Source organism: Centruroides sculpturatus, unplaced genomic scaffold (assembly GCF_000671375.1).
Source record: "Centruroides sculpturatus isolate CEXI.00-Female unplaced genomic scaffold, Cexi_2.0 scaffold190, whole genome shotgun sequence".
NCBI classification, from domain to species: domain Eukaryota; kingdom Metazoa; phylum Arthropoda; class Arachnida; order Scorpiones; family Buthidae; genus Centruroides; species Centruroides sculpturatus.
The window spans coordinates 71840-83990 of record NW_019384543.1 but is presented as its reverse complement, the minus strand read 5'-3'; the positions used below and the strand labels follow the sequence as shown (position 1 = coordinate 83990).

General features: G+C 26.5%; 1 protein-coding gene across 3 annotated transcripts in view; it reads left to right on the top strand.

Moving 5' to 3' along the window:
- LOC111623424 (cyclic AMP-dependent transcription factor ATF-6 alpha-like) overlaps positions 1-12151 on the top strand; it is a 41053-nt gene that overhangs the window by 28632 nt on the left and 270 nt on the right. For all 3 annotated transcript variants that reach the window (XM_023365996.1, XM_023365997.1, XM_023365995.1), the window contains exons 10-12: positions 4705-4845; positions 7437-7551; positions 10877-10961. In XM_023365996.1, the coding sequence (XP_023221764.1) occupies positions 4705-4845; positions 7437-7551; positions 10877-10961 (341 nt within the window). The remainder of the gene's footprint in view (positions 1-4704; positions 4846-7436; positions 7552-10876; positions 10962-12151) is intronic.

The window sequence follows — 12151 nt, the reverse complement described above, 5'->3', positions numbered from 1 at the left end:
ATTTAATTTACTATTTTTTTTTTGTTTGATTTGCAGTAGTAAAAACTATTTTAGTTATTTTTTTATCATTGCTTATGTTTAATTTAATAAAGATAAAATAATAAATCTTGAAGATAAGAAATTAAAATGAAATTTATTTCTTTAAAGTGTGAATAAAATAATTGAAAATTTAAAAAAAATGTTAAAAGTTTGTATAAATTTTTATTCTTATTCATTTCTGAAAGACTATTTAGTTAGGTAATAGTTTTAATACGAAAAGTAATATACAGATATCCCCTGTATGATATAGTAGTTGGGTTCTGAAAAGGTGCTGTGTTATGTGAATCTGTGCTATATGAAACAAAGGACTAGTACAAACCATAGGGTTAGGTTCCAAAAGTTAGCAAAAGTATACTATTTCTTTTTTATAATTAAGAGAAATGTTTATTAAAGCAATCAATAATTAATTAACTAACAATTACAATCAAAAGTATTGCATGTTAATATTAAGTTTTTCTTCACTGCTAAACACCATTAAACATAGACTTTTTCTTTTTGGCAAAATATATCATCATCTGAGCTTTCTTGTTGAGCTTATTCTGAAGTAGCAGCACCATCTTGATTTTTTTTTAAGTCTTCATAAAATCGGATATTTTCATTTGCTTGCATTTGTCTATGAGCTCTTCAAAAATTTAATATTTTTATGTAGTAACTTTTAATTTAATGTATAAAAACAAAACATGGCAACAGTCTTTCAGGTTCATTTAGAGAACTGTCATCAATGACAGTGACACCTGGTTTATAGAAAAGTCTAGATAGGAAACTAGGACAAGGAAAAAGAAAAATTGTGTAGTCAGTCCTCATTAAAGAAAACCATACAAAAAGCACAAAACAGCATTGAAAATTTCAATATTCTGAAATCCATAGGCAAATATGAGACAATGTGAGGGTCAGACCGAATAAAATTAAACAAAGAAACCCTCCACTTTTCCCCTTTTTTGAAATCTCATTGATATCTTATAACAAAATGATGAACACACTTCCTTCTCTGGAGTCATTTCCTTTCTCTCCAGAACTCGAGAATGAATCACAAGGAACTTATTGCAAAAAGTTGCGATTGGTGTAAAAAGATAATGTGACTTAAGATATAAAAGAGGGGTGATGAAAGAAGAAGGGGTCCATCATAGCCGATAGCCGTCTGAGAGTTGAAGGCCAGAAAAAAAAAGATTTTGTGGTCGCCAAGATGAGTCCGGACGAAGTTCACCCAACCCTCAACAAACCTCTATGTGAAGACGAATCTCTCCCAATCTCTGTTCCATTGTTCAGTACAAGCAACTCTAGAGGTATGAAATGAATATTGTAAACTCTCTCTCGGCGTGCACCCATACCCCCATCCTCATGTAAAGTTGATAGAATCTCCATGTTAGTTATGTTATCTAAGTTGTTGTTTAATAAATTTGTTTATTGGTATGTGGTGTCTTTTACTCATTTATCACCGACATCTTACTGACGACCCCTTTCAACTCCTCCACTCATCCTGAACAAAAATTATCATGATCCTAAATGAAACATGCCATCCTTGACCAGTGGGCAGGTTTAACCAGCCTGTAAAGCGACCAAAGAGAGGTACGGTTTGTTCTACCTCAGGGGCTACCCACGACAACATGTATGCTTGCTTGAATAAAAAAATATCAAATGACAGTGTTTTTTATTTTTTAACAATTAGTGAGCATTATATGAACTGCTGACTATAAAAAATGCAACACCCAAAGATAAGGAGTAGAGATATCAAAGCCAAAAGTATGGAATATATAGCTTGTTACAAAGATTAAATGATTAAAAATCCAAGTTGATTAAACTTCTGACATATGAATTATCTAGTATCTTGTGCAGCTACCAAGGGCATCAATAATCACTGCTATTCACTCTAGCAATGAGAGGATGAAATGTCAAATGTATATTTGGGGAATGTGACTGACATTCCTTGACATACAAAAAAAAATTTGGTATTATATAAAAACTGCATGCAGTCCGTGCAGTTTTTATATAATACCAAATTTTTTTTTATAGTAGATGTTTATGATGAAAATGGACTGTAACACAAATTCACAATATTTGCACAATAAAATGGTCTTTATTGATTTAAACTCTCTTAAATCATTCAGGCAATACAGTTAGAATTCCTCTTGAATCCGGTACAATGAAAGAAGATGGCAACAACAACGGAGGGTGACTCCCTCCAAATGCATGTATTAGTGTTCTCTTACAAAAAAAATAAAAAAAAAATTTCCATATAATAATAATAAATAATAGTTTACACAGTAGCTGGCTGTGTCTGGTATGTAACCATCATGAGATAATTGGCCAGATTTGTTTTTTGGGGACAAATCCAGTGAAAGTACAGGTCAAGGAAGAAGAGGAAAATTAAATTAAAAAATAACACCTTTGTCAATCCAGCAAAAAATTTAATATAATAAAAACGTTTTCAATCAGTTTAAACAATCTTCATCAGTTACAGAAAAATAGAACATTAAAATAGAACATAAAATGATTATGGAATAAATATAAAAATTAATGGAAGATGTCCTTGTGGATTAAATATGGATAAATAATCATATCATTATATTGGATTAGTATGGCTAAAATAGAACATAAATTGATTATTCCATAATCATTTTATGTTCTATTTTAGCCATACTTTAATGTTCTATTTTTCTGTAACTGATGAAGATCATTTAAAACAATTGAAAACGTTTTTATTATATTAAATTTTTGCTGAATTGACAAATATGTAATTTTTAACTTAATTCTTTATCCAGTATATAGTTCCAAACCTTGAATTCCAAAGACACCCATATCAGGTGTTGGACTAGTATGGCACTCAATAAGACATTATGCATGCCTTATTGAGTTTGTTACTGGAATATTATCAAACAGCTTTGCTCATTTATGTGCATTATTCCTAGCACCATTGCATTTGTAAACACCTTTGTTGTAGAATCAACAGTAGCTGAAGCAATTGGCACATTGAAAGGGAGCTTTGGTGCTGCAGACAATATCTAATGGTACATGTGGACACTGGTTGGTTTGCAAAACTAGCTGTTGAGCTAAGGTGTATGATCACTTAGAACCAAGTGCATGACAGGTTTGTATTCTTGTTTGTTAGTGTGACAAGTTTAATGAGATCCTTCATATAAGTGAGTTTGTTCCTTTTCTACGCAATAATGTATGGTTGCTCACTAATATCATAGTCTCATCACTGTGAGCAAATTCTGTCCAACACTATCAAAATTTCTTGGAAGGCTAATCTGTCTTCCTGTAATTCTGCAATTCTCCTTCAAAGTCTGAAATCTGGATGAATGGTTGCCATGTTCTTTGATGGAGCATACTTGATCCTTTCTTTAAGAAAGAACTGTGAACAAACACAATTTTAGCGCTTTACATTAGTTCTGTGCTTAGTTTTTAACTTTTGAGGCACTACTGTCGCATGATTTGCATATGGGATGTTTTTTTAATCATTTGCATATGGGATGTTTTTTTAATCATTTGCATATTCTTTCATTCTCTAACCTACTTGTAAATTTTGGGCATATCTAATAAATCCTTCTGGTCATTGCAATTTTTTGTGGTCAGCAATGTATTTAATTTCCCTTACTAATTATGTGCAATAATAGGAAACAGTTCTCACAATAAAGTTTTAGAGTTTGATTTCAAAGTAAAATAAATGAATTCTGTATTATGTAATTGATTTAAAAATTTTTATGTTATTGAAAGATGTATTAAAATTTCATTTTAGAGTTAATATATGTTTGTTTCCATCTGGACTGATTTGTTTCTTTAGATAGAATCTTTATATAGTAAGAATTAATATATCAAAGACAGAAATTTTGGATATTTACTTGTTTAATTATAATCTTATATAAATAATAATTGATTATTTATTGCAAGTTAATATAAAAGCAAAAATAGTAGTAAAATGAATGTTTTATTTATCACAGTTATAATAAAGTTTTCATTAGATGGTTTTATATATGTGATTAATAACAGTAAAATCTGTAGTCTTGCTTTTAATTGTGAATTTCATTACATAATTAATTTATATATTTAACAAGAAAATTTGATCATTACTTTATCAGAATTAATATAAATTTTCAATAAAGTTTTTACGAATTTTGATCATAAGTTGTCAAAATATATAAATATGATATTTAATTTAATAAATATAAAAATATTACATACGTATTACAAAGAAAAACTTTGCTTCTGATTTCTTTATCTGTCATTTTAACACACCAGAGACAGTTCACAAAAATTCACAAACATGGAGACAACTTTTCTTTTGAGGCTCCACCTCTGCAATAAAATACAGAAATGGAAAACAGCATCTTCTGACATTCTTGCCAAAATTCACAAAATAACACATTTAAGTAAAAAGTTAAAATATGATGTTGTTAGTGTGTTAAAATGACATATAAGAAATTAAGCAAAGTTTTTCTTTGAATATATGTAATATTTTTATATTTATTAAATGTAAATACTGTTGGCCATATTTTAACTTTTTAATGATATTTAATGCTATGTATTAATTTATCTTTAGTAATTATTATATCTTAATATACAGACAGAAATATTACCAAAACGTGTGTGTGTGTATGTTTAAAAATAAACTTTTATATTATGATAATTTATCATAATTACATTTATATTTTTAAATTTGTATATTAGATTAGAGAATGAATTACGTGTTTGGGCATTGAGAGTTGAAAAACAAAAAAGGAAAGTATTAACAAAAAAACCAAAGAAAGTAATGCCACCAGTTCAAGCATGGATTAATGAAGCACGTAGAAGACAATTAAAAAATGAATGGTTAGTTTCAATCAATTGTCACTTCTATTAATTTTGTGATTTAATCAAATATAATTTGTGAGGAGTTTTCTTGTAACTGTATATTTTTTTAAAAATAACTTCAAAATTTTTGAAATTATAGGTTTTGAATGTTGATATAACAAACTTATTTTTTGAACATTTTTAAAATTTGTTATTATAGTAAGTTTTTATTTTGAAAATGTTATAGAACTTAATAGGAACATCAGAATTCTACAACATGTTTATTGAAAATGTTTATAAAATTTATATAAATAACTTTTAATACATGATTAACTTAAGGCAAAAAATGTCCAAAGAAGTATTGTTAAAGATTGTTAAAGAATATGTATTTTTAACAATTTGTAGTACATGAACTACACAAAAAAATTAATAAGGTAATTGCCTTTCATTTTAATTTAAAATTATTTATAGTCCTTAATGAGTGACCTTTAACTGAATTTATTATATCATAGAAAAGTTTGTTGACTAATCATAGAATGAGTTGTTATATGAGTGGTAAACCAAATATCAAATAACTTTTACAGAAATAAAAGAACTTTATTATTTAGTGCATTATACAGACTATTTGATATCCAAATTAGAACATTTTTTTATTGTATTTCCTATATATTATGAAGTTTTCTTCTGAGAATAATGTCAATAGTAAAAAGCATGATAGAGAATTTAATGAAGTGCATATCTTTGATATTTTGATCCTTGATTTTAATGTGCAAAAGTGTTTATCTAAACAATTATATGTATGGAAAAAACTTGTCAATGATGAACATCATTGTTTTTTTTTAATCAGTCAGTACAAATAGCTGACTTTTTAGGATGAATTATTATCTGTGGAATCTAATTTTCAAAACTATATTTATAATATCAAGTTTTTATCTTGTACATATACCTAGAATAAGATTTGTATTTTGAGGTAATGGGGTTTGGTGATCATATTTATACATAAACATGAACAATCCCACCCTATTCTTAATACAAACTATCAAAATTCTGGATTTTTTAGACAATGATTTTGTGAATATAATTTTTGCAGTCTGCAAATTAAAATTAATGTTAGTATTGACTTAAAAATTAATTTGCTGAGAAAAGCTGATTTCAAATCATTTAAATACAATGAGAAATATGACATTCATTAACACAATGTATCTGGAATTACTATGTCAACAAAGTTTTATTTCTCACAAGAAAATAAAAATCTGTTTTGAATTTATTTCAGATTATGTAAAATGATCTAATTTTTATACAAATATTTGGAAAATAAAAAAGTTTTAAAGATAAGTTTTAGCTTTTCAATAAATTTTTATATTCAAATTAAGAAGAATATAATCTTAAGTTAATATGTGTATTTTGAATAAAATTGTAAAGTCAGCTGAGTTTTACAATATTTGAAAATAAATTAATTTGGATGTGGGAATTTTTTTAGTTAATTTCAGATTTAAGTAAATTAAGTATACTAAGTTTTAAAATAAAATGAATAAAGCCTTTGAACACAATCTTTCATTGTATTCCTTACAATTTCTTAAGTAATAACAATTTTGATTATTAATTGAAATTTTTTAAAATAATGTATTCTTCATACAGTTAAAAGGTTTAGTCAGGAATTTTATGTATTGATTATTAAGTCCTACTAAGCCTTGGATAATTAGAGAGACTGTTTAAAATATTTTCAGTTAAAGAAATTTCAACTTTTATAGTTGATGGGTGGTTATTTTGTGTTTTCAAGAAGCTTAGCTAATTCTTTGATTTTTTTAGAATTGTACAAGAATGTCAGTTATTATTGGAACTATTATTTATTTTATTCTGCAATTCTTTTTATTTCAGACTTAGATTGTCGTATTTGGTAACCTTTTAAAGATGATGTTTTTGATTCAGCTAACTCCTGATATAGCAATATTTATGATCCAAACCTGTCTATTTTTGACAAAAGTTGAATCAAGATTACATGAGCAAAGTACTTATCAGTTTGTTTATCAAAAAATTTCATTGTATTATTTTTCTTCATTTTCTATGGAGTGTTTGCTCTACATAGCCACTAATTCTTTCCCCTTCTAGAAAATGCGTTTTTTGTTTTTTCTTTCAAATATTTTATTATTATTTTCGTTATAGCTCTGAAATTTTCTTTCAGTAGTTCATTAAACATTCTAGTCCTTATGTCAAGATCTTTGCAGAGGTGGTCTCTACTGTTGTTTTGAATCTTCTTAATCTTAATGACCTGCATATATATATGTTTGTATATATATATAATGCTTGCTTTTTTTTTCTCTCTCTCTCTCTCTCTTGCCAGATGATTGTACTTAATGTCTTTTTCTTGGAGTTGAAGTATTCGCCACAAAGTGTCTTATTTAGTCTCTTTTCTTTTTGAATCAGCATAAAACTAAATAAAATTGTCTATATAAAATTATATTTTCAGAAAAACAAATATTCAGAATATTTTTTACAGTAAGCTAATTTTTTCTGTTTATATTTGTTATAAAGTATATGTTAAATATATTTTCACTTTTAAAAATATTCTTAAAATGTAAAGAAATTAATATACATTTTGTAATTTAAAATTATAATTTATTTGATCTAAGGTATCCTGGCCACAATGAATTACAAATATATCGTTCTCCACAAAAATCATTTGATGACTTTTTAGAAGCAATTCATCGTAGAGAAGATACTTTTTACTTTGTTTCTTTTTCTGGTGTAAGTATGAATTTTCACATTTCACTTACAAATATGTAATCCAGTTCACAATCGTTTTCAAAATATATGTAAGAAATGAAATATTTTTATGATTAAAAATACCAATATAGACTATCCTACTAGTGTCTTCAATTGTCTTTTTTCAGTCACAAATAAAATGTTAGTGTGTTTTAGATGAGTTCTGGACTCATCTAAAATACACTAATGTTTTATTTGAGACTGTGATTTCAGTAAGTTATGTAAAGACAAAATACAGTGGGTGATTGGTTAATGAACAAATCAGATAATGAACACTTTCGCGAAAGATTTTTATGTTCGGACAACAAACACCTCACAAAACAAATACAAGAAGCGATGTAAAATAATGAATACCAATTAGTCTTCCCTTGTCTTCAGGCAACAATTTGAAATCTTTTGGAGTGCAGGAGATGTTGACATTGACACTGAATCTGATATATACTGATCTGGATAGTATTCTTCTGAACTTTGAAACTCTCCCTTGTAATTCCAGCTGTTTATTTTTCTGACAGAAACAATTTTCTTATAGTATTCACGAGACTGTCAGGCAAGCACTCGTTAAGTTTTGCATTGATTTTTATTTTTGAAAGGTGAGAGTATAATAGCAAAGGTAGAGAGTGGGCAGATGTCTGTTGTTGCTGGGCAGTATGGCTTGAATAGGCCTACAGTAGGCCACAGTTCAATCTTATCTAAGAAAAATACAGTAGTGCAAGAAGACTCAAGCAGCTGAAGGAATAACAAAATCACATCTGAGAAATAAAGAACATTGAAGAGCTTTTAATGGAACCTGAAATGGATCTGATGACAGAAGAACACCAAGAAACTTGGCGAGATATGTTTTCTTCTGAAAAAGAGGATTAATGTTGATATCTGCTGTTAAACATCTTTTGAAGGAGTGGGAGGATGTCACAACAACTGTCTTAGAATGGCATCCAAACCAGATTGAGGTTAATAGGCTTAGGTATCTCTACAATTACAATGCTATTAATTACTTCTGAAAAATCTTGAAGAAGAGAGAAAAGCAATCGACATTAGACAGATTCTTTAACCCCCACAAACAGTAAAAACATGACTAATAAAAATGCAAGACTGTATATATGTATTTTTATTATTACATATAAATAAATGTAGTAAGAAAGCATATATTTTTTATTTTTTGGGGTTTCCAGAACGAATTAATCAAATTCCCATAAAAAGCTATGGTAAATCGATAATCACTTAACAAACAATTCGGATAACGAACAAAGTCTTGGAATGGATTATGTTTGTTAACCAATCACCCACTGTATGTCCACTGGTGATTGAATAATGTTGTAAAAATAAGTATATTACATTTAAAAATTAAGTTAATTAAAAATAGGAATGTAGACTATCCAAATGGTGTTTTTTATCTTTTTCATAATTAACTGAGGTCATATTCTTAAAAAAAGAAGTAGAATCTCAGAATGTTTTAAATGAGTTTCTGGTATGACGAAACTAGTGAAACACTATTTGGATAGCTTGGATTTTTAAATGTAGTATGAAATATTTTGAATTTATATTTCACTTTCTTATTAATACAATCAATTATATGAATGAATAAGTATAAATATTATAGTAAATGGCTGGCTATAGATAATTTTTTTCATATTAAGCTAATTATTTTTTTGTTTATATTTATTATAAAATATATATTACAAATTTTATAATTTAAAATTATGATTTATTTGGCATTAGGTAGATGGCCATAATATATGATAAATAATAATAATAACTGTCTTTGACAAGTTTTTCATGCTATACCATTTTAATAATAAAAATAATCCTATAAAGTGTGGAATGTTAAAAAAGAAGAAAAAATTTGGCTTCTGTATAACTTCATTTTATTAGCCCTATCTGTTAAAAAGATTGCCTACTCAATCTATAGAAATTGAATAATAATCATATGAAAGATAATATTTGCAGATTATGACATTCTATAGTAAATTTAGGAAATTTTATTGAAAATGAAAGTAATAGACTAATTGTAATATGCTTATTTAATATTTCTAATCTCTTCAAGATGAGAAACATATTTTGTTGTATTATTTAAATAATAATTTTTTTCTTTTACATAGTCAATTGTTGTTTTATACTTTTTAAGGGACTAAACAGTTTTTACTTTCCGAGTTATTATTTATACATAACGAGGGAAAATGTTGGAATCCTGTCAAATTTAACCTTCCGAGTTTTTTGCAAATCTCTATGTTTTTGAGCCTTCCTGAACCTAAAAAAGTAAAAAATACCATGGATGTGTGTGTGTGTGTGTTGGCATCTATTTTGTTTAATATCTCAGGATGGAGTAAAGACTAAGAAACAAAATTTGGCATGGTGGCTTGCATATGAGGGGCATTGATGCTATTAAATTTTGGTGAAAGGTCAAGAGGGTGGGGAGATAGAGGGGTCATGTATCTTGAGAGGGAGTAGGACTTAATGAAGATTTTATTTGTTATTAACATTTACACTTTTTTAAAAATAAAACTTGCCCCTACACTCAAAATTAAGCTTTTTCCCATTTTATAGTAATTAAAAATATAAATATTTTTATAACAAAATCTGATAACAGATGGTGCCACACACAATTTTATTTATTGCTTAACAATATAAAAGTTTTATTTTTTTAATAAATGCTCATAACAGCCAGGAAAGTTATGTAACTCTCATTGCTGCATTTTGTTTTTTTTTTACTAGTTTAGGCTGACTTTAATAAATTTAATATACAGTTTAATTTAAAGATAAACATTGCCATTTTATAAATACAGTAGAGTGTCATTTATCCGAATCAATTGGGGACTGGGGTTGTTCGGATAACTTATTTTTCGGATAACCGATTATGTACGAAAAAATATATTAACCTATCCCGTGTTGAAATTTTTCTCCGTTGTGTATCGCTTCATGTTGAATTTTTGTCGATGTTAAGCCTAATGAAAACTTTCTAAAATAATAATCGTGGCTATTGTATCATTAAAAATTATTTTTTTATTTTGTACAAACAAAATAAATATATTGAAAAATATAAAAACCCAAAAAAAATATACTTTAGAAGTTAATCTAGTATCAAAAATGTTTGATTCAGCACGACACACAGTCCTGAGAAAAACACCACACAAAAGTCCCATTGCTGCTAGCTAAAACACACACACCAACAAAAAAAATATTGGAGTAGCCCAAGTTACATACAGTATAGTTTTTATTATGTATATTGTAACTTGAATATGATGGATACTAAATAGAAAATAAAACAAATTATACTCATTAGCCTGAAATTAAAATTTTATGATATTTTTAGGATCACTTACTGCTTCCTGCAACTGCACATAACAAAACAGTACGACCAAAGATGTCTCTTGTTATGCCTGCAATGACATTCAATGGTAGGTGTTTGTTTTAAAATTTCTAATGAATGTTGCAAAATTTTGGTTGTTCTTTCCTTTTAAAAGTCATACTTCTGTTATAGATTTTAAATACATATATATAAATAGTATTAAATTTCAAAAATATATCAAATAAACAGCTAAAATAATGACAATTAAAAATGTCCACAAAATTTAAATATTATTCTTCAGATAAATTTCTAGAAAACATTTTAAAATTTATTTTCTCTTTATTGAACAAATAATTTTCTGTTGTTAAATATTCTGAAACTGAAATAAGAATTTTGTGATTAAAGTAGTAATATTTTTAAATTAAAAAACTTAGTTATGACAGATTAACATTTGTGTATTATCAAAATTTCAAATAAAGAAATGAAAGAAATCAGTGTTAATGATCAATGATGTAATTGAACAAAAATTGAATGTTTAGAAAAGTTTTCAAAACTTTACACTAAGTTTTTTATAACTTTCATAAAGATAATTAGTCTAGAAACTTTACTAGTCTATATTTATAGAATCTGAAGATTGGTAGAATTTTGGTCTTCTTACTAGGAAGATGAAATTTTAACACTTGTTTTGATTTTATAGATTTTGAAAAGTACATTAATTTTATGTATAGTACAGTACAGTACAATATTATGTAGAATAATTATATGAATTTAAAAAAAATTATTATTATAATATATTCTTATTTATTTATGAATTAGAAATGTNTGTAATGATAAAATATATTGGAAAAAAATTATAATAAATATTTTTTTATTTATATTTTATATTAACTTAATCTTCAAATGAGTTCATTTTAAAAATTCTTAATGTACTATTACAAATAACTTATATATATTGCAATATAATTATTATATCTTCTGTTATTTGATATTATATATATATTGTTGATATGTAATTTGATCATATATGTTAAATATTGACATTCAAAGGATAGAAACATATGTAAAAAAAAGCAAAAAATTTGCCAAACAAGGTAATTTATTGATGAAATTTTAGCTGGAAATAATAATGTTTTTTTATTTAACAAATATAATTGTCAAAAAGTTAATGTATAGTTTACATTTATGCAATAAGTTTTTGTTTTATGTATGCTTTAAATTTTAATTATTTTGTTTTTTTGAAATAGATATCTATTACTGTATATTAAATAGTTTCTTTATGTTTTAATAATTATTCACAAT